General features: G+C 46.6%; 1 protein-coding gene across 2 annotated transcripts in view; it reads right to left on the bottom strand.

The window, feature by feature from the left end:
* The window catches only part of Chrdl2 (chordin like 2), a 31400-nt gene extending 20953 nt beyond the window's left edge, over positions 1–10447 (bottom strand). For both annotated transcript variants that reach the window (XM_020152669.2, XM_020152670.2), the window contains exon 1: positions 10049–10447. In XM_020152669.2, the coding sequence (XP_020008258.2) occupies positions 10049–10130 (82 nt within the window). In that variant the 5' untranslated portion in view covers positions 10131–10447. The remainder of the gene's footprint in view (positions 1–10048) is intronic.
* Between the last annotated feature and the right edge of the window lie 13239 nt (positions 10448–23686).

The following is a 23686-nucleotide window of genomic DNA, read 5'->3' as shown; positions in this document are numbered from 1 at the left end:
CTACCACTCTTGAGTTGTGGTTGGCAGTCAACTGACCTTTCAGTAATCTGCATATCAGTTGTTGGTAGGTAAGTGAGTGCTTCTAAGAGTGATTAAAATACTAGTTTGTTTCACTAGGTGAGTTTGATACCTTGCTGCTTCTCCTGCCTTCCTAAAACTTCCATTTTCCTTTCCTCTCTCATAATCAATCCACTCTTGCCCTCTCCAGCACCCATTCCCCATTTGGCCCTGGGTTGGGCTTCCAGGTCCAGCAGTGCAGCCTGTGCCCGGCACTTTGCCTCCTGCCCTCTCCCCATACAACCCTCCTCCTGGTTGATGGTCTCCATCCAGAAAGGACACCATATTTCTGTGGGAAAACTTTCCATTACCTGAGATCTTTTTGGCAGGAGCTGGGAGGCCCAGCCCAAGCTAAGTGCCAACAAAGGTTTGCTGAATTAAATGAGACTGAAATAGAGGAAAGGAACCTACATTTATTGATACTCTTCTCTGTGCTGAACTTTTTATATAAGTTATTTAATGATCTCCTAACCATTGTTGTTTTGAGAATTAAATGGAATAATGATTGTAAAGTGCTCACTGGGCCCAGCTGCTGAGACTGGCTAAATATTGTTGTTATGATAATAACGGTAATAAGATCGAATGTCACAAAGATTGAAATAGTTTCCAATCTGGATTATATAATATCTATCCTGCAGTGGCTTTGCAACTGTTATCATAATTATGAGAAAACCAGATAAGAAAAGAAAGGCTCTCAGAAGACTGAGTGATTTGAACCTAGGACTCCAGTTTCCAAAGAAGAGCTCCTTTGGGTTTGCTCCATCACTTATGGCTTTTAACTCACACTCAGGCCTACAGGCTCTACTTCCTTCTCTCTCTGCTCCACCAGCAGCCACTTCTCATTCCTCACTTTTTTCTCCTAGACCACAATTGGTCTAGAAGTTGCTTTTTGTACCCCACTCCCACTTTTCAATCAAGCATCTTCCCCAATTTCCGAATCACATCTCTTAGCCTTTCAGCCTCCTAGTATGACAGAGCGCTGATAGCAGTTCTGTAGTTGGGGTGGGGTGGGGTGAAGTGGAGCCACAGGCAATGCAGGCATTCCCTCTTAGCCTTGCAATGGGCTGAAGTGTGGCCCCTGGCAGCACCTCCAGGGAGCAGGAGCTCACAGGCCATTCCTTCCTAACCTTTAGGAAATTTCTTTGAAAGACATTGAAATTAACCTCCCTCTGGCTCCTCATACCACTTTTTCTCTACTTTCTTGGGCGTCCCAAGACGAAGATTCAAGGCCATTGTCAGAATGCCTCTGTCTGTGCTTCCACGGACCATAGATGCACACAGTTTGGTAACCTCCCTGTCCCCTTCCCCACTCCCTGCAGTGAAGGATGTGACCAGACAGCAGATCCTGGTCCCTAGGAGCCAGCAAGGTCCGGCTGGCCCATGTCAAATGAGCCCTGTTTATCTCTCAGCCTCCACTGGCAGAGGGTAGAACACAGGCCCAGCTGGGGTGCTGGTCAGAGCCAGCCCAACTCTCTGAGGAGTGAATAATGTCTTTCTTCCTCAGTCCCCTTCCCCCACAGGGGAGAGGGTGATTGCGACACTGTGGGCACCTTAGTTCTCAGCCAGTTGTAGAAGAAACCCTGTCCTGCCTTCCTTGGGGCAGCCCTGCAGCTACTGGCCTCTGTGCCAGTTGGCACCCCCTCTGCTCCCCACCTCTCAGAGCGTGAAGACCGGAGCGTCTCAGCCAGTGCCTGGGCCAGAAGGTCCCAGCCCCTACCAACAGACCTGGCAGAGGCTGACACTGTGGGAGGCCTGGCAGGAGGCCTCCTGTGGCCACAGTTCCCACCCCACCCCACCCTCTAAGGTGAGAGGCACAAGGAGGGGTGGCAGTGCCTGGAGTTCCTCTTCCTCTAGGGAGCTGATTGCCTAAGGCCATGCCAAAAGTAGCGGGTGGAGGACCTGCTGGGCCACCTTGGCACCACCTCCAGCCTTTGCAATGAGGCTGGTAGAAGGGGCGCTCCTGATTCTTAAGCTGCAAATATACCTTGTGACGTTCAGGAAGTCACTTCCCTTCTCTGAACCTCAGTTTCCCAACTGCAAAATAAGAGGACAGAGTAAGCTATGATCTTCAAAGAATTCCTGTTTAGGATGAAAATTGGATTCTAAGACTCTGAAGTTCTAGGTTTCAAAGATTCAAGATTTAAGAATTTCAGCCTGGTATAGTGGCACACATCTGTAATCCCAGCTACTCTGGAGGTGGAGGGAGGAGTTTGAGACCAGCATGGGCAAAGTCAGTAAGACTCAATCTTACTGCAAACCCCAACAAGAAGGCTGGGGGTGTGGCTCAAATGGTGGAGCACCTGCCTAGCAGGTTCAGTCCCTAGCATTCCAAAGGTGGTCGGGGGTGGGGGGGGGGAGGGTAAGATTTGAGAATTCCATGTTTCTAAGAGCCTTGAAGTTTCTAGAAGCTTCTATGTTGTAGTTCTAAAATTGATCATTCCAAGACTCCATGATTCTTAAGGGCATTGTGTGTCAGTCTCCCAGGGCGTCCAAGGTGGGTCAGGGTAAGGTTCTGAGAACCACCGGGGCCAATTCTGAGTGGAATTGTAAAGGAGGAAAAGTTTGTCTCTCACATCTCCCTCCCTTCGTATACATCCCTTTGTTCTCCCTTCTCCCTCCTATCCTGGCCCTGAACCTGACCTGCTTTCTTTCTCCCCTACCACCATTTCTCATCTCACCCACCTGAGCCCAGGTCTCTCTCCAACTCAGGGGCCAACCACATCATCTCTCAAACCTTCTAGAGCCACAGAGGGAAGGGTTCAAATCATGGGATTAGCATTCATCCACAGCCTGGGTTCAGACAAGCTATTTAACCATCCCAGGACTGTTTCCACCTCTATAACCTCTACCTCTTGAGGTTATTGTAGAATTAAATCAGATAATATACATAATGCATGTGCCTAGTGTCTGACACACATCAGGTACTCACTTACCTAGTAGGTAAGAACAGACATACAAAAACTAGATGTGGGTGCTGACCCCAAAGTTCCCTTAATAGTTTATTTCTCATGGTATTATTTTACTCCCAGAGTTCTATGGGGCAGCCCCCCAGGCACCTATTAGAGGATGAACATCATAGTACCCACAGAGGTCAAAACTCTCAGGTTTCCTCTTTCCTGAGGCCCTGTGTACTCTTCTAGCCCCATCCACAAGCCAGACCATCTCCCTCAATACCAGTTTGTACCCATACAGACCTTAGGCTGGAATGCAGGGATGAAAGTGGCTCAGAAGTTTGAAGCAGAGCAGGGAAAGCAGGAGTAAGAGCCAAGAGTTTGGGCTTCAGAGACAGGCAAAGGCTCACGAAGGGCCTTGAGAGCCTGGAGGGCAAAGGAAAGCTGTGGAAAAGCCTTTGGTGGGGGGACATGATGACATTTTAGAAGTGTCACTCTGGCCACAGGAGTGGAGAGCTGAATGGAGGGCAGAGACCAGGGAGAGACTACTGCAGTCACCCTGTTGAGATAACGCTCCACTGGAACCTAGGGCCTGGACCAAGACAGAAGCAGTGTGAATGGGGAAAATGCAGATTTGAGGAACCGCACAAAATTGTAGGCACTGAGGGTGGGCTGAGGGACAGACTGGACAGGATATGGGTGGAGACAGTGAAGGAGCAGGATAGGATGGCAGTTTGGGGCCGGAAGGGATAAGTGAATGTGATGGCAAGGTGGCACAGAGCCACCTCTTTTGCAAACAGCTGCAGCCCCATCATGGCAGCCTGCAGCTTTAGGCAATATGAAAGTTGGCAGAGACAAGGATGGCAGCAAGGTGACCAAGTGGTGGCTGCTCCTGGGCAGGGTGGAGAAAAAAATATATATGTAGGTGAAAGCTGGGCATGGTGGTTCACAGCTGTAATCCCAACACTCAGGAGGCAGGAGAATCTTGAGTTCAAGGCCAGCCTAGACCCTGTCTCAAAACTCTATCCCTACATAGATAAACACACATATATACACATACATGTGTGGGTATGTGAATGCAGGGAACTTGGCACAATAGGCAGTAAACATTATCATTAGTAATAGGAATATTACTTCCTGTCATTCATTCATTTATTGAGCTTTTTATATATCAAGTCTCTTATATAGCCACAAATCTGGTCCCTGCCCTCAAGGAGCTCCCAGCCTCATGAAGAAGACAGACAGGTGTACTGCACACTGTGTGATAAATGCTATGAGAGTGAGACCACAAGGGCTTCAGGGCTGGATCTTGGAGGAGTTAACAAGTGCAGGACAGGAAGGGCTTCTCAGGCAGCAGGAGCCACCTACCAAGGCACAGAGGCGGGACTGAATGCGACTTATTCAGGGCAGTATGAGGGCTGGGATCTGAGGGGCACCCTGCTTCCTGCAGGAAGCATCCACTGCCATAGCTCACAACCAAGTTCCTTATCTACCTTGACAGATTTACAGTAATTGAATTTAGTTGATCTAATCCCAGTTCAGGGCAGCCATATTTTTCAACAGACTCCAAATGTTACCATGTCACCCTAGGCTGTCCTGAACTGACTTCTGGCTGCTTTTTCAGGAAAACTCTGTGGTGGTCTTTCTTTCAGCCTCACCTCCTTTGGCTCAGTTTCTCATTCTCTCACTACCCCACCAGACTCCTTCCTACTTCTGTGCCATCATAGTACAGCTTCCTACACCTGGAATGTGGTGCCCCATCTCCAGTGCTGGATCAACTCCCTCTCGTTCTTTCAAAGTCAGCTTCTATATGCTGATTCTGTGAAGCTGCCCTGATCCTGCCTGCAGGGCCCTGGCTTCTCCTTCAAGGCTGTCATGATTCTCATCACCACCAGTTGGAAGTACTTCGTAAGTGGGTTTTTCATCCTTACTGAACTGTGAGCTTTGTGAAAGGATCAGATCTCATTGAATTTTGTGCTCTGTTTAGAGCCCACACAGATTTGGTGCTTGATCAATGAATGAGGGAAGAATGGAGTTCATGGAGAGGGAGTGGCTTGGCAGGGGAGGTCCTTAATCCTGGGAACCTCTCTCTTTAACAAAGAGAGAACTTCATTAAGTGAAAAGAGAGCCAAGCCCCTCTCAGTAGGTTTACCTTGACACCTAACAGCAATTGGCCTTTGACCTCCTCCTTCCGGCTCCCGCCACTGACTTCCAAAACCACCTGCCACACCGAAGAACACCATGTGCAAAAAGGTCAGGAGCCAGGGCAGCTAAAGGGATGAGTAATTCCATGATCTTCACATGTAAGTCACAATTTCTAAACTGTCCCCATCCAAGTGCATCCCACAGTGTGACTTGAAACTCTCATGCTATGATAAAGGTCTCATAGGGAGTCAGTTAGGGATGGGTATTGTGGTCGCAAATTCTTCCAATGGGAAGCAGAAAAGCTGATCAGAAAACAGGTTCTGGGCTGGAGGGGAGGCTGGAGGAGGCCAGCAAAATGCATGAGGAGGGGCTGAAGTGAGAGGAGAGGTCTGGAGTTGTGGCTGGCCTGTCCCCAGCCTATAAGAACTCAGGAAACCTGAGTGAGCCAGGCTGCTCAGGAATGCGGGAACCGTTTACATCTCTTCCCTCCCTCCCACACAGCCATACTTTCTCTATTTATTTATAGTCCCCTCTTCACACAAACAAACTTGCTCCCCTCTATGACATAAGCTCTGCTCTGGGCTCTGGCACTTGATGGGGGAGGCCTCTTAAGGGAATCAGAAGAAAAACCTCAATGCTTCAGTGGCTGAGCTATGCAACCTAGGGAAAGCGACACACCTCTCTGAACCTGACTCCCTTCATCTGGCACATGACAGATGGGCAGGAGCACAGAGGCACCTCAGAGGAGAGAATCATCAAGCCAAAAGGGCATCTTTGTCACCTGCCATGGGTGGGGGCAAGGATGAGACTCTCTGCATTCTATTCTGCCTTGGACATATATACTTAGATTTGTAGAATTCTAGAAAGTTAGGGACTTGGAGGATGTCTAATCTCCTCATTCTGCAGATGTGGAAAGTGAGCCCTGAGGGACCAGGACTCCAATGGCAGTCTGAACATCTGGAGAGCATATTCATAGGGATGCCCTCCCCCAAAGGGACAGGACCAGAAGTGATTTGGACTTCCAAACAAAAGGACTCAAGTGAGACATAACGAAGTACACCTGAATACAAGAATGGGCACCAAGATGGGGTCCTGTTCAGAGGCAGGGGGAAGCCTGAATGATCTCTGCACTGCCCCCACCAGGGACGCCACTTCCATGCCAGTCTCTCTCTTGAGGAGTCCAAGGGACTCAAGGTCCTTCTCCCAGAACTGGCGCCACAGCAGGCGGAGACTGGGGGAACTTGAGAGGCCAGTCCTGAAACAGGTGCAACAGCTGGAGCGTTGCGCAGCTGTCACAGGCGGCTCAGCAGCCTGCGAGCCAGTGAGTGAGGCAGAGACCTCTACTGGTGGGAGTAGAGAGATGCGGAACAGGGTCAGAGACCCAGAGAGGGGCCTGCCTGGTGCTGGACTAACCGCCTTTGCTTAGGAACATCTGGACAGGTGGATGGGGATGTAGCTAAGCTGAACAGCAGGGAAGGGTCCCCACTGGGGTGTCTCCCAGTACACCCACTGCCCCAGGCCCTCAAGTCACCCCTTCCTGGCATCCAAGGGTCTGTGTGTCCATTCCTCCACAGCCAGGCAGGAATATTCACACTCCCTCAACTTCCCTTTCCCTGCCAAAGGACTCAAAATCCAGGCAACCACACTTCTGGAGCTTAGAGACTTAGAATGACAGGCTCTTAAAGCTGGAGTGGTCCTCAGTGATCATGCATCTGATTCTAATCATCTCATCTTACAGGTGGAAAAACTGAGGGGCAGAGAAAGGTGATTTTCCCTGGGTCACAGTTGGAATCAGGGGTAAAGCCAGGGCTAGACCCCTGAATTTCTGATTCCAAGTTTGTCCTCTGTACCACATCATACTATGGAGAGCTGCTTTCCTGTACCAGCCTGCTTCTGGGGTCTGTGGTTCCATCGCCTGGGAACCAAAGCTTCAATGCCTGTAATACACAAAGCCTTGAAGAAAGAATGGAGGGATGGAGGATTTTACTGGGTAACTGACTCTTGTGAAAGCAACATTGGATGGAGGCAGGGAGGACAAAACAGAAGCATGCTGTCCACCTAAAAGGGACAATTAGTAAGGGAAGAGCACAAAGGAGGGCAGTCAATGTAGGAGAAAGAGCACTGGATGGGGCGTTAAGGCCTGAGGTCACTTCTGGGACCTAGAGATGAGTGAACAGAATAGGGTAACCAATATCACACCTGGCTGGGGTCAATCCCAGGTAGTAACCAGGCCAGAGACCCAGCCCATGTAAGGGCTGCAGCCGGGAGTAGAACTGGGGTTGTGGTTAGGGTTGGAGAGCTAGGGCTCAGCCTGTGGTTGCAATAGAAACTCTGCTTGGATTGGTACCAGGATTTGAACCATGGCTGGAAATAGAGCCAAAGAGAGAATAACCTTTGCTGAACAGCATTGGAGTTCAGTGGGGGAGCATGCCAAAACCCCTGCTTCCAAGCCATGCATCCTAGTCACCCCGGGAGTGTGACACCACAAAGAATTGAGAGTTCGCATTTGTTGGCACCACTTCTGAAAGAACCTAGGATGGCACCAAGACACTTCTTACCCACAACAAGCTAGAGATTCCACTCACACTAAGATAAGGCCCTTTGCAAGAGACCTGCAGACAGGATGACCTGCAAGTCATCTTGGCAAATGACTGCAGGATCATTTCAAGATTTGCAGATTGTCACTCTAGACAACATAAGGTTCAAAGAAGGGAAGTGATTTGTCCAATTCACATAGCCAACAAATGACAATTCAGAGACTAGGATCCAGGTCTCTGTTCTTTTCTTTAATAAATCACTGTGTGATCTTGTGGCAAATCACTCCCCTTTTTGGACTTCAGTTTAACTCTAAGGACAGGTCATTGGATGAGAGGAAGCAGACAAAAAGGTTCTTCCAGTTCTGACAGCCAGTTACCTCTTCTTAACTCAGTGACTTGGTTCCAAGTCTTTTTCTTGTGCACCTAGAGCCCTGTATTTACAAGGCTGTAATGGGAGATGAAATACTGGCAAGACCTTCAAGACCTTCAAGATATGTACTTGAAGGCCAATAGAGACACAGAGGAGGGAAGGTCAGAGGGGATCAGGTCACCAGGAGAGTTTTCTGAAAGAAGTAACCGAAGTGAAGCTCTGAAGAGTCGACAAAGGAGAAAAAGAGGAGGGGTCAGACTCTAGGACATTTTTCCACCACCACGCACCAAGGGCAGTGAGAGCCAGAGTAAAACATTGGGGCTAAGGACAGGGACCAAGAGGAAGGCAAGCAGGCTTGGGGTCTCCATGCTAATTCTCTTTCAAGAAACAACACACAGGTGTTAGAGGAAACCCTCAGGGTTCAAGGAAGGGAGGAGGCATTTACTGAGTATTCACACTGTGCTGGGTAGTTTAACACATTGCCTTCCTTAATCTCCCCAGAATCCTTAAGGTTCTAGGTTAATACCTGTCTTAGGCAGATGAAAAAACTGAGGCTCAGAGAAGTCATGACTTATGAAGAGTCACACAGATATAAGAGACAGAGCCAGGACTTGAACCCAACACTTAGCTCTTTCCATAACTTGTTTCTAAGGTTATCTATGAGTCTCATGCAGCTGGCAGGCTGGGGACATCAGACAGACATGCAGACTTTCCCTCAGCACTGACAAGACTGAAACAAAATCCAGCACCATCAGCTCCAGAAAGTCACGTGCAAAGAAAGGCATGGAGGGGGAGCTGAGCTGCGGAGACAAAAGAGCACCGTGCTGGGAGTTGTGCAACTGGGGTCTTAATCCTGGGCTCTGACCTTGTGACCTGGAGCAAGCCACTGCTCCTCCTTCACCTGGTTTCTTTATCAAGTATTTCAGGGTCTGAACTAAACTCCTTACTCATTAAGAGAATCTTTGGGTTGGTTTTACATCCTCACAGCATTCTAAAGATTGGCAAAGGATGCCAAGGGGGGCGTCTACCAGCCTACTGTGGGGGTGGTGAGAAAATGAGGTTCAGACCTGCTTGATGTTGGACTGTGTCTGAAACAGAAAAGAATGAGTTAGGCAACTGATTTTGTTTGGGTTTTTGAGACAATCTCTCCCTATGTAGCCCAGGCTGACCTGGAACTGAGATTCTCCTGCCTCAACCTCCCAAGTGCTGGGATTACAGTTGTGTGACACACTAGTAGATTTTTGAGTAGCTACCTGGATCATCTTCTTGCTAAGTTGTTATACCTGTTTTCTATAATTTAATTCTCATAATAGTCCTGGGATTTTTACTCCCATTATGTAGATTAGAAAACTGAGGCTCAGAGAGGTGCCCCCCATGTCTGCCTCCCAGCAGCTGGTAGTCAGTAGGGCCTGGAGGATAAGGACCCTGGTTTAGTTCACTGTGTCCTGCTGCCTCCCACAGTCTCACAACTCCAAATCAGGGTCCTTTCCAGACACAGTGAGGCAGAATTCAGAATTAGAGTGTTCTGGCTTTAGATGACTTAGTAGCTCTGTAAATTCCAACAAGTTTCTTCTCTTTGCTCAGCCTACGTTTTTCTGGGCTATAAAATACAAGTGATATACCCACTATATTGGAATAAGGTGAAGACCAAAAGAGATAAAGGACTAGAAAGGTTATCCTACTTAGCTCTTCTTTCTTTCCAGGGGACACGTCCCAAGTACACAGCATTTCTGTCTTCCCTGCGTCCCTTTCCTGCAGCCAAACACACCCTACTCTCTCTACAAGAAGTTAAGTCCCCTTCCCCAAAGCACGGTGCCCTGCCCTCAGTTCTGCCATCTCTCAGGTCCATAGCAGCAGCCCCTACCGCTCCCGGTCCCCTCCCAGACTCACCAACCTATACTGGTGGGCAGGGGAGTCTCCACCCCTCCCGCGCAGGTGCTGCTTGGATGGCTGTCACAACAGTTAGGGGTCCCAGGTCCTGGCATTTTCCCGCACATCCCAGGGGCCGGCATCCCTTCTCTACCAGCCCAGCTTCGGCCTCTACTTACGGGCTCGAGCGTGGGAGTCCAAGGGAAACCAGAGCAGCGCGAGTCCCAGCAAGGAGGAGAGGATCCTCACCTCGGGAACCATCCTTCCTTCCCCCGGGGTCCGGCCGCCCGGCGCTGAGCCGGGAGAAAGTGAGACGAGAGACACTGAGGCACAGGGGCACAAATCAGTCTGCAGGGCCAGGGAGGGCTGCTGCTGGAGGAGTCAGAGAAGAGTGGAGAGGAGAAAAGGACAACAAGGTGAGAACAGGAGAAAGGTAGAAAGCGGACCAGGGGGAAGGAGGGAGAGATGGAGGGAGGTCCGGCAGGAGGAGAAAGCGATCAAAGAAAGGGAGAAGGTGAGAGCGAGAGGAGAAGAAAGAGGGGCGAGGACCGGAGTCTGCAGGGCGCGCGGCTCCGGGCGAGGCGTGCGGGACCCGCGGTGCTCCGGACGCGCGGGCTGGAGGCGGCGGGCGTCCCCTGCTCGGTGGGCTCGGGCTCGGGGCCCGGCGGGGCGGCGGCGGCGCAGCGGCCGCGGGGGAGGCTGAGCGCGGGCCGGCTGTGCACGCCAAGGGCGCCAGGCGCCGCGCTCGGGCGCATTTGTACTTTGCCGCGGGAAGCAGGCAGCCCCGGCCTGGCGCTGGCCTAGCGCTGGCGCCTCCTCTGGGGCACCGCGGGCTCGTGGATTGGCCACTCGAGAAACAGGCCCACTTTTCCCCTCCTCTCTCGTGCCGGTCTGCGGGACCGACGCTCCAGGCGCGGCGCCGAGTGGAGACGAGGGGACTGGGGAGGGGAAGGGCCCCCCTCCCCAGTCCCGGGGTTTTTAACCCCTGATTTCCCGCGATGCCCAGAGTGCAGGAGGGCGGAAGCCCAGTTAGACCTCAGGTAGAACTTTCAGGTGGAAAAGGATGAGATGTTGGAATACCGGTGGGAGGTGGACTGCGGGAAGCGGGAAAGCTTAGGGTAGGGCGCTTGGCGATGCGTGCACAGAGCTCGGCATCTGGATAGAATCAAGACACTTGCCATTCTTGATTCAGTTTGTGGTCTCGGGCACGCCACCTAGGAGTCTGTTTCCCCAGCTCTAAAGTGGGGGATTTTAACGTCTTTTAATATCTTCCCACAATTGTTGTGAAGATGAAATGGGATCGTGAACGTCAAAGCACTGTAGCCTCAACGGGAAGCCGCCGTAATTCCAGGTGCCAAAGGTGCCAATTGCCCTCTGTTCCCCATCCGTTCCCCCCAAGCGCCATCCCCTGGCTGAATACAGCCCGGCAGGCTCCTTTGACATTCGTGGAAGTCCTTTCCCTCTCACTCCCCTAAACAGGCTGTGATCGCTCCTTTGCCTGGACAGGTGAGGCCGCACCTCTCTGCCTGTAACCGCCATGTTCAAGGCTCAAACGGGCTGTCAGAGGGTTGTCTCTCTACCAGAAGGTGACCTCCCTGAGGGCAGGGCCCTGACACCCCCAGCCAACGGTTGTGTTGCATGAGCACATGAGCGACCCCGAGAAGAGAACCAAGTTTTGCTCACACCAGAAATACCCCTGCTCTTGAAATCAAAAGTCAGAATCGTCCTGGCTCTGTCTCTAACTTGCCGGGCCACTTTGAATAAATACATCCATCCTTCCATGTTTTGGACTGCTACTTCCTGCTCAGGTTTCCTTGCAGAGCTACTGGAAACTCTGAGCAGTGTTGGAAAGAGAACACTAGAGGAGTAAGAAGGGAGAAGGGATGTGGACTTCAATCCACTGTGATAGGGAAACAGATTTCCAGGTTCCAAAAGCTCTGGCCCTGTGTAAAGGCACCTTCCCCAGCCAGGGCCGGGCTCCTCTTCTGCTGTGTTGCTAGCCAGTCCCCTGTCCCAACAGTGAGCAGTAGGAGGAACACAAAAGTAGCCCTCCACTGGGCTCTCAGAATCAGGGACAAACAGGACCCGCCTCCATGGCTTCTCCCCTTCAGATCTGGCCAGTCTCTCCTTCTCCCTTGAGTGTACAGTGCTTCATTTTAACAGATAATGACAGCTATGTGTGTCAGTGTGCTTCCCCTTTGCCTCCACTTTCGCAGAGCTCAGAGTTAAATTTAATGCTTAATTACTGTGCGAGCTCATCCCAAGGGTTTGAGACAGAGATCGTCCCCTTTATCTTTATTTAAAGTATGCTGTGCATACATATGCTTATCTTAGGTTTAAGATTGGCATCGCCTACATTCTGCTCATTCTCCTTCACAAAAGGGCTCTACCATCCCAACCCTCCTCTTCTTCTTCATCCCCAGAGTTCAGGACATCATCATTCCTTACTTGGACTTTCCCAACAGCCTCTTCTTTTCCTTTTCTTCTCTTCTCTTTTTTTTTCTTCTTCTCTTCCCTTCCTTTTTTGATAGGGTCTGACTACGTAGCCTAGGCAGGCCTAGAACTCGAAATCCTCCAGCATCATGAACCGTGACACCTGGCTCCCCAACGGTCTCTTAACAACCTCCTGCCCCTAGGCCGGACCCCTTCAACATACTTTCCTCACATCTGCCATAAAAACTATACTGATCATTTCTGCTACAAATCTGATCACCTCACTTTCCTACTCAAAACCCACTAGGGTCTTTGTATTATTTACTGATTAAAATTTAAAAATTTCAGTGCTGGTTACAAGATCACGCACATTTTTGCCTCCTCTCTATTGTTACCACCCCCCACACACACACACACACTTTTACCAAGCATTCACTTCTCCAATGCCTCCATATCTTTATACATATTTTCCTTATGCCTGGACAATCTCCTCCTCCCTCTAGTGACTCCTTTCCTCCCACCCCCATGCTAGGGATAGAACCTATGGCCTTGAGCATGCTAAACAAGCCATTTACCACTGAGTTACATCCTCAGTCCTTTTAAAACTTTGAGACAGGGTCTCACCAAGTTGTCCAGGCTGGCTTTGAACTCTTGATTCTGTCTCAGCCTTCCAAGTTGCGATATTACACACATGTACCACTATGTCTGGCTAGTGAATCATTATTTTTCAAAAGTCAGTTCTAAGGCCTTCCCTGATTCCTCTAAAGGAAGTTCTTTCTTTCTTTCCTTCCTTCCTTCCTTCCTTCTTCTCTCCCTCCCTCCCTTTCTTTCTTTGGCTTTGAACCCTGATTTTCCTAATCTCTGCCTCCTGAGTAGGCTAGGATTATAGGCATGAGTCACCAGCGCCCAGCTGACCTGAACTCTAATCATTAAGAAACATATGTGTTTCAGTGATGGAGTTTGCCTTCCTCAAGTGAGGCCCTGGATTGATCCCTAGCACCATGGAATGGGAGTAGAGAGGACATAATAAACAAACACTTCAGGAAAGTTTCTGGGGCTTCTGCAGAAAAATTATTGAAGAAAGTTGTCCATATATCATCTAATCTTTTAAAAATGAGGTTTGACAAATTCTTCCAAAGCTAGTTTGGAGAAAAATGCATCTACCCATAGCAATTTGTTGTACCAAGAATTTGTCGGGCGTCTGCTTGCTTCTGTGCTCCCTAACAGAGAAGCACTGGCTCATTTCTTCCAAGGCAGCCCATTGCACTGTTGGACAGCTCTGCTAGAAAGTTCTTTATATGATGCTGAAATCTGATTCTCTGTGCTTTCCTGCATTGCTCTTAGCTCTATTCCCAGGGCTCTGTAGAACGAACCAACTTCTTTGTTCCCCCTCCCCTCCCTTCCCATCCTTCTTTCTTTCGTTTTCAGTATTAGACATGGAACCCAGGGCCTTGCACATGCTAAGCAAGCTGTTTACCCCTTTATCATTTTTTCTTTTGAGACAAAGTCTGGCTAAGTTGCCCAGACTAGCCTTGAACTCTTGATCCTCTTGCCTCAGCCTACCAGATAGCTGCAATTACAGGCAGTAGCACCACATGTGGTCCTCCTTTTGCCTCTTGAGAGCACTGCTGAGATTGGAGGCAGGGAGAGAGAACTTCTCTTCCATGATTTCACCTTTTACCAGTCCTGTCCCCAGGTCCCTATGCCACATTAATGTTTTTCTCCAAATGTGCTGAGCTCTTTTTCCTGCATAGGTCTGGAATGCCCTTTCTTTCTTTCTTCTCTTTTTGGTGGTACTAGGGTTTGAACTCAGGGCCTCATGCTTGCTAGGTAGGCACTCTACCACTTGAGCCACTCTGCCAGCCCTTTTTTGTGTTGGTTATTTTTGAGATAGGGTCTCGTGAACTATTTGCCCCTGGGGCTGGCTTCTAACCATGATCCTCCTGATCTCTGCCTCCCAAGTAGCTAGGATTACAGGTGTGAGGCATTGGAACCCACTGGTGTGCCCTTTCTGTACCCATCCTATCGTCTGGCAAGCTTACTTATTTTTCCAAGGCCAAGGTCATTGTTACCTCGAATCCTTCCTGCATGCAATAATCATTGAGTGCCAACTTTGTGTCAGGCAGTGTGCCAGGTGCTAGGGACACAGCGGAGAACAAGACAGATACTGATGCTTAGAGTTCATGTTCTCTTTGAAGTAGCTTGATGACCTCAGAGTTAGCTTCTCTCCCCACCAGGCTTCTGTTTCTCCATTACAGCGCTTATCACCTTGTATTATCCACAGGTTTAGGGTCACCTCTGCAGTGAGTTCCACAGGAATACAAACTACTACTTATCTCATAACTTCCCGAACCTTCGTCATACTACTTTGCCCATAGAGGCTGCTAAATAAAAGTTTGTGGAGAAACATTGCTTCAAACATCCCTCTTGTGACACAGTATTTGTGGCTAAAAGGCCTCCTTCTAGGCTGCAGATGGCCTAACTGTGTAAAATTAGCATTGCCATAGGGATCATGGGGATTAGGAACGAAGAAAGACTTCTCAACTTGGTCCACTAAATTCTTTTAGAATCTTACCAAGCGTGGTGGTGTTCACCTGTAATCCAGCTACTCAGGAGGTGGAGGTAGGAAGATCAAGGTCTGAGGCTGATCCAAACAAAAGTGTGAGATCCTATATAACCCCCCCCTAAAATATAAAACTAAAGCAAAATGGGGTGGAGGTGTGACTCAAGTGGTAGAGCCCTTGCTTAAGAAGCTCAAGACCCAGTACCACCAACAAGCAAACTAAAAAAAAAAAAAAAGATTTGTAAGAGTTAGTATGTGAGGACTACACTGGTGATGTGCTGGTAAATGTATAACAACTGGCTCTCCTGGGGAAAATAAAGCAGCTGTGTTTTTTTCAATTGTGGATTTTCATGGTGTAACTACATGGGCAACTCAAGCTGTTAATGTAACATTGTGAGTGAACAATGGAGAAGAGGTGCACAGTAGGACACCATGCTGTGGTGTTTCCTCCATCCAGCTACCACAGATGCCAATAACTTCAAGAACACTGATCATAGTATAATCATTAGGAAGTGATGTTTAAATATAATCTATTTAATTATAAGTTTACATAATTTAATTTTTGGTAATAATTGTGTTGAATAATTAAATTGTAAATTTTTCTGAGAATTTAACACTTCCTTTTTTAACTATCCCTTTTTTTTTTTTTTTTTTTTGCGGCACTGGGGTTTGAAGTCAGGGCTTTACACTTGCTTGGCAGGCGCTCAACCACTTGAGCCACTCCACCAGCCCTACTTGCTCTCTTGAGATGGCTCTGGTATAGTCAGTTCTCTATATCTGTTGGCTTAACATCCACAAATTCAACCAAATATGGTTCTAAAATATTCAGGAGAAAAAATTGCGTCTGTACTGAACATGTACAGATTTTTTTTGTCTTTTCATTATTACATAATTAATATTGGGGGGGCAGTACTGGGGTTTGAACTCAGGGCTTCTAGACAGGCACTCTACTGCTTGAATCCCGCCTCCAGCCCCTCAAACAATGTAGTGTAGACTATTTACATGGAATTTATATTGTGTTAGGTAGAAGTAATCTAGCCATGAATTAAAGTATATATGCAGGCAGATGAGGATAGGTTATATTGAAACATTATGCCATTTTATATAAGGAATTTGAGAATTTGGGGATGTTGGTACCCACTGGGGTCCTGAAAACAATCTTGCATGGATAGTGAGGGATGCCTGTATACTGCTTTTATTTGGTTATGTCCTAAAAAGAGGTGAACAAATTAACCCTTCAAAGCTGGGACTAGCCCAAGCATTGGGATGCATGCCTGCCATCCCAGCTACTTAGGAGCAGAGTTAGGAGGATCTTGGTCCAAGGCTGGCCAAGGGAAAAGTGTAAGACTCTATCTGAAAAACAACTGAAGGAAAAAAGGCTAGGAGCATGACTAAAGTGGTAAAGCACTTGCTTAGCAAGGTGAGGTCCTGGGTTCAATCCCCAGTACCACCAAAATAAATAAACAAATGAAGCTGGGACCAATTTATATACATTAGGAGGAAAATCCTATTTATAGTATTACTCCACCTCCCAACCAAGTCAGTTGCTCATCTATAGAGGGGATTTTTTTTTTTGACAGTACTAGGAGTTTGAACTGAGGACCTCATGCTTACTAGGCAGGTGCTTTGTCATTTGAGCCACTCTGCCAGCTGTATCCTCTTAAATGATGCTCCTTCTACTTATTTGTATTGGTTTTACGTGGTTATGTGACTATCTCTCAGTCTTTCTTCCACCTCTGTGGGCCCTCTCTTTCTAGGACAGTCTGTATGTAAAGTATGATGAAGTATCAAGAAACCAGGATGGGAGAACACATAGCACTTAATTTCAAAGAGCCCTCATGGGTCTTTAAATGGAATACACAGTACTCATCTAGGTCCTAAGCTCTGCCAGAGGCCTCCTCCACCACAGGCCTTCTCACTAACCAAGCACCATGAGGAAAGGACATTTTGTTCCCTCCTCTTCCACACCCAATTCATCCCCAGACTTCTTCGATAGATCTGTGAAGAAGTAGCTAGTGTGCTGGAGTAGTGCCATATAACTTGGATCGCACAGCCAGGTGGAGGTAGGCACTGTACCCACCCAAACATGGAACTGAGGAGCCACCAAGTTATCTTTTAAAAATGTAAATCAAACTCAGGGGAGGAGGGAAAGGAAAAGAGAAGAATAAAGAGTCAACAATATCAAAATACGTTGCACCTGTGCAGGTAGATTATGTACTGAAAGCTATTGAATAATAGGAAAAACGAGGGCAAGGGTAAGGGGGAGTAATAGAAGGGGTTGAATTGACCAAAATGCCTTATATTCACAGCTGAAATACATCGAGAAACCCCTTTGGAATTAAAAAGGAAGGATCCAATGAGGGATAATTGTGGGAGGGGGAGGATTATGGAGGGGATAAAGGAGAGTGAGTATGGTGGATGTACTTTATATACTTACATGAAACAGAACAATGAAACCTTTTGCAGGTTTAAGTAAGGGGGAGAAGGATGAGGAGAGAGATGGTGGAGGCAAACCAAACCAATGTACATTGTGAGCATATTTACAAATATCACAATGAATCCCCCCTACGACTAATGTTTGCTAAAAAAATGCTTTAAGAAAAAATATAAAATATTTTCATCCTCTAAAAAAATGTAAATCAGGCCAGGCACAGTGGCTCATGTCTATAATCTCAACTACTCTAGAGGTGGAGCTCAGGAGGATCTCAGCTAGAGGCCATCCCAGGCAAAAAGTTAGCAAGACTCCCATCTCAACAAATACACTGGGCAGTGGTGGTGTGTGTCTGTGATCCCAGCAACATGGGAGGCATAGACAGAAGGATCTTGGTGTGAGGCTGGCCCCAAGCAAAACAAAAACAAAAGAACAAACATGAGGCCCTAGCTGAAAAATAACTAAGCAAAAAAGGGTTGGGGTCTGGCTCAAGTGATAAAGTGCTTGCCTAACAAGCATGAGGACCTGAGGTCAAACCCTAGCACTACCAAAAAATGTAAATCGGAAAAATCACTTCCTTGTTTTAACCTTCCCAACTCATTTAGGACACCACCCAAGCCCTTCATTACTATTTGTAAATCTCCTATGAGTTTCCCCCACCTACCCTCTAACTGCAGACCTCTCTCCCTTATGCTGGGGCCCACTGGTCTTTTCTTCTGTTCCTTGGATACACTGAGTTTCCCAGCTCCTCCCCAGGGTCTTCCTCTTCGCTGTTTATCCTGCTTAGATGCTTTCCACCTCTGACATTTAATTCAGCTCAAATGCTTGCTTCTTCAGCAAGCTTCCCCATCCAACCTATCTAACAATGTCTGCCTCTGGTCATTTTCTGTCACATTGTCTTGTTTTATGTCCTCTGTGTCACTTATCTGATTTATTTCTTTACTTGTATATTATCTGTCTCCCCCATGAACATGAAAGCTTCAGAACAGGTCAGTCCTTATTTTATTTTTTGGTGGTACTGGGGATTGAACTCAGGACCTTACATTTACTAGGCAAGTGTGCTACCTACCTCTTGAGCCATGCTACTAATCCTCTTGCTTTTAGTTTACTGCTCAGATAGGGTCTCAGACTTTTGCCCAGGATGGCCTTGGACTGCAATGCTTCTACTTCTGCCTCCCAAGAAGCTGGGATTATAGGCATGAACCACCTGGCCTGGCAGCTAGACCTTAATTCTCCTTTCTTTTCCTTCTCCTTCTCCCCCTCCTCCTCCTTTTTCTTCTTTTCCTTCCCCTTCTTTCTCCTTCTCCCCTTTCCCCCTCTCCTCCTTTCCTATCCCCTCCCCCTCCTCTTTTTCTTCCTCCTTCCTCCCCCCCTTCTTCTTTGGCAATACTGAGCCTTGTGCTTGCTAGGCAGGTGCATACCACTTGAGCCACTCCCGCCACCCAATACCTTAATTCTTGATCACTGCCATATCTTTTGCTCCTAAGCTCCTAGAACAGTGCCTAGCTCATAGGAGGGCTTAATGGTGTGTGTGTGTGTGTGAATTTAATATTGAGACTTTATTGTTTTCATAATAAAAAAAAGATGAAACTTAGAACTATTCAGTTTCTCTAACCCCCCTTTTTTGTGGGACTGGAGTTTGAAGTCAGGGCATTGCACTTATGAAGCAGGTGCTCTACTGCTTGAGCCATTTTGCTCTGATTATTTTGGAGATGGGGGTCTCATGAACTAGTTACCTGGGCCAGCCTTGAATAGTGATCCTCCCAAGCTCAGCCACCCAAGTAGCTAGGATTATAGGTGTGAGCTACTGGCACTTGGTTCTCTCTCCTCTATCTCTCCCAGTTTCTATGCTTGCACCTCTCAATAGCCAGTGTTGGGCTCAGCTCAGTCCAGCCTCAGCACGATCTTTGCAACTTTAGCCTTTTTCTGGAAAATCAGCTTTGTCTGCCTACCATAGCCACTTTGTTTCCTGTCATAATGCCACTTTCCCTGGAAAGACAGAGAGTTCTTGCTCTTCTTGTACTCTGTTACTTTGTGGGATTGGTGCTTACCACATTTTAAAAAGAAAGTCCACTGAGTTTTAGAAGCATTCATCATGTTTGCAGGAGCTCTGTGACATGAAAAAGAAATGGGGAGGGTAGAATAGTTATCTGTATCATCCGATCCATATAAGAAATGAAGCCCAGACTCAAGGCCTCAAATGCTTGAGATTCAACCATGTTAGCATTTTCATCATTGTCACTATTCTGACTTTTATTATCACTCCCTCCCGCCCCCATAGTGCTGCCAGGCACATGGAAGTACTTAATGTTTGTTGAATAAATGAATGAATGAACAGTAACTTTACAGCTGACCACAAACTTCCTTTCTAGTCTTTACCTCTCCTTTCAGTCCAGTTCTTCCTGTTTGCACCTACTCAAAACCAATCCTTTTTCACCCTATGCACCACATCTTCATGTCTCTATGTGTTGGCTTCTTCTGTTGTTCCTTCTATCTGTTCCCTTTCTTCAATGAGTTCTCATTCTTCCTTTAGGAATCAATTTTGTACCCATCCAGTCACTTGCTCTTTGCTGTTTTCATATGGCTTTCAACACCACTGTTGAAAGCTCCTCTCCTGAATTATAGTTATCAGTTCCCATATCTGTCTTGCTTTCTAGACAGGCAAGGATGGTGTATTTTCATCTCTGTGTGCCTAAGAACCATCGCTGGACCTGCTGTATAGCAGTTTCACAATGTTTGTTGAAATACTCCATTTCACATTGGGCATAGGTTGCCCAATGTTGGAGGAGAAGATATTCAATGCTTGTCAAAACATGATGCTGGATCCAAGTTCTTACAGATTAATTGCAGAAACAAGTCCTTTTCATATAAAAGATATTGTTAAAAATCAGTGTATCCTAGAATTAAATACGAGACAGAGGAAAGCTTAGAGTGGTAGATAGAATTGGTTTAGTTAGAAGTCTTGGTTTCTAGTTCCTACAACTCACTACATGGCTTTAACAAATTATTAACCCTCTTTAGTCCTTAGTTTTTCTTCTCTGTGACCAAAGAGGTTTGATCAGAAGCTTCACATGATTTCTAAAGCTTCACATGATTTTTTCCAGCTCTGACATTCTGAGTTTGGCTCCATGGAAACTGGAAGGAAGAGGCTGTGTAGTCTCAGTTTGCCCCCTGGTGGTCACTAAGCGACTGCACAGTCTCTGTTGCCAGGGATGAGAGAGCTCAGAGCACAGTAAACAAAGAACTGTGGGACAATAACCATTGTAGGACCGACCAACCAGGTTTCATCCTGATCACTGGAAGAGTGGGGTAGGACACAGGAACCCAGGACAGCATGCTGTCTTCCCAGCTTTCAGCTGAGCCCATCTTTTCTTTCCAAACTAGAGAAAGTCAGTCTCCAAGAGCCTATTTTGTAGCTCTTCTAACATTTTCTTTTGAGGCAAATTCTTCATTCTGCTCAGTGTAATTCTCCATCCATTTATTTATGACAAAATGGGGTTTTTGCTCTCTCTTTTTCTGGAATTGACCATGACCCACTTTTTCTTGGGGACATGGTTTAGGCAGAGTGAAGAATTTCTTTGATGAGGCTGGGGAAAGAGACAGGCTCTGTGAGAATAAGAAATATGATTTACACTATAAAAGGTGATCGATACTAGCAGATAAATCTTTGTCTTTTAGATATTTCACTCTGAAATGGGATTGGGAAGGGCCATTTGCCCATTTTCCCTCTTTACTCTCCATATCTTGAACTTGAAGGACTTAAAGATACCTCTGTTCTGTTAAAACACATCTACACACCAGAAATATTCTTACTTTAAAAAAAATTTTATTTTTGAATTATCATATAGTAATATGAGGGAATTTCATTGTGATAATTCCCAATTTTTACTTGCCAATTATTATTATTTTTTTTTTTTTAGAAAAGCACAGCTAAATCAAAGCGGGATTGGTGGACTAGAGTCTAGAGGAAGAAGGACAGAGACTCTCTAAGTAGGGAAGAGAGAAAGAAAAAATGAGGGGATGGGAAGAGATGCAGAGTGAGATCCATTGTAGTTCTAACTGGATTTATGGTATCTGAAAAGGAAATTCTAAGAAATAAAAGTCTATTTTGCACCACCAATGCTCTTGTTTGTTAGATAGAAACTTCTTCCTATGCACTGTGCTTTGAAATTCACTAAATGTTAATGGTGTAACTAAGGGGATACCATTTGGGCATTCCACAGCAACTGGAATTTGCCATATATTGTACATAAAGTTGGAACCACCCAGCCTGACTCAGTATCCATACTTTGCCTTCCTTGTTTGCTGCTAAATTCTCAGCACCTACATTATCCTGCCACTTGGTAGATGCTCAATAGATATTTGCTGAATGAATAAATGTTAGCTGTACCATACTTTCTCCGATGACACCTCAACTCCATTGGGGTGGGATGATGTCTGAGCAGATTATTTTTTCACTGGTAATTGCAGGATTGACAGTTACCCTTATCAAATACAATTCACATGGTCCAAATCTTTCAATGGTTTCCCCAAAATCCTGAGTGTATTCCTCTATAAAACAGAGATAACAATATACCCACTTTTACAGGGGTACCTCCCCCTTAAGTGAGATCGGTATATTACAGATTAGCATGGTACCTGGCTCAATAAATAATAGTTTTTCTAATTCTTTTCTTCTTCAATGTTCTAGCCTCATCTTAAACCCAATGTTCTAGCCATATTGGATTCCTTAACCAGTCACCTATAGATCCCAAACTATACTTTTGTGCCTCAGCTCTTGTTTTGTCTCTGCCTGGGATGCCTTCCCCTTCCTCTGCCTGGTGAATTCTCCCTTGTCCTTCAAAACAGAGCTCGAACATCTGCTCTTCTTTGGAACTTTTCCCAACACCCCTCCTGTGCTCTTCGCTTCCAGAATATCTACATATGTCTACTACACCACTTGTGATTCTGCTATAATTTTTTTCTTTTAGAATTACTGATTTATACTTTTGCTTCTTCACTAGGTTGTGACCTTGAGGGGTGGAGACCAAGTCTTTGTGTTCGTAGTGTTTGGAAAGGGTCTGAAGGAGGCTGAGAAGATGACATGAAAGTCAGGGATGAAGGGAATTAGTTTTGCAAAAAGGATTAACTTCCTCCTCTGTAATGGAAGGGAAGGAAATGAAGGTGAATGATAGCAAGAAGATAGCAAAGGAGAAAGTCCACAGGAAGAAGAGGCCACCCAAAGAGATGCAGAGGGTAAAGGAGAGGTAATCTCACAGACTGATCCTTTTCCTTTGTAGACCTGTGAGGTCTCAGGATGCACCCAGCAGTGCCTGAGCTGGCGAGAAGGGGTTCTTGGTCCTGCAGAGAAATAGCTTCCTCTACTGGAAATAGGTTGAATGGCCTCAATTCACATTAGAGTCTGACAATCCAGTAGAGAGAAGCTGAAGCCACCCACAGGAGGGAAGAGCAAAGGTTTGCAATGATGTGGTTGAGGAGTGATGAAGGGTTAATGGGGTGCTTGGAACCATGTAGGCCTATTTGGGTAGAGGCACTGTGGGAAGGATGGCGGGGATTTGGGCAGCAATGCAATCCTCAGAAAGTATGGCAGGGATAGCAAGAGCAAGCAGCACTGGCACACGAGGCTGCACTGCCATTTGTTCAAGTTGCCATCCTGCATTAAAGTGAGTCTTTGAGTTCCACTTTCCCCAGTTGTCTGAGGTACATGTGGGGACTGAGAAAAAGAGCATTATGTGCTATTTGGGCTTGTTCTGCTCTAGACTGTTGGCTTAAGCTACTTGTATCATTTTATAATCCACAAAGTACCCTTAATGACCATTTTCAGATAACCCTTGAAAAACAACAAACCAGGGACTTGGTCAGAGTACTGCAGTGCAAATGACAGAAATTTTGACTGATTTAAGAAAAAAGGGAATTTAATGAAAGTGAGGAGGATAGATAGATGAAGAGACAGGAAAATTATATTTTAATAAATATTAAAAGGTTCAGATTCACATTGGAACCAAGAAGTAAAACTTGAAAGAAAAAAAAAAAAGAGCAACAAGTTCCTCTCCTATCACTTCCTTTTAGATGTCAGGTTATAAGAATAGGGAAATATACAGGGGCTTTTTTGCACCTGCCTTCTCCTTTGGGATGTTAAGCAGCTGCAAAGCTCTGTGAATGGGTAGACAAAAATGGAAGGCATGTCTTGCAAAAGGAAGTTCTAAAACTCACCTATTAATCCTGTGTTTTGGGTTGGCCTAGACCACATCTCCATGTTTGAAAATAACAAACAGCACCCATCTTAGCCTCCCAGGAACATTAGACATAATAATCAGGAGTTAAATGACATGACCAAGTGCATTCCTCAGCTCAGAAAGTATAGAAGCCACACAGAACAACCACCATTCT

This window comes from Castor canadensis, chromosome 1 (genome assembly GCF_047511655.1).
Source record: "Castor canadensis chromosome 1, mCasCan1.hap1v2, whole genome shotgun sequence".
NCBI lineage: Eukaryota > Metazoa > Chordata > Mammalia > Rodentia > Castoridae > Castor > Castor canadensis.
This window is presented reverse-complemented; position numbering and strand designations above follow the sequence as displayed.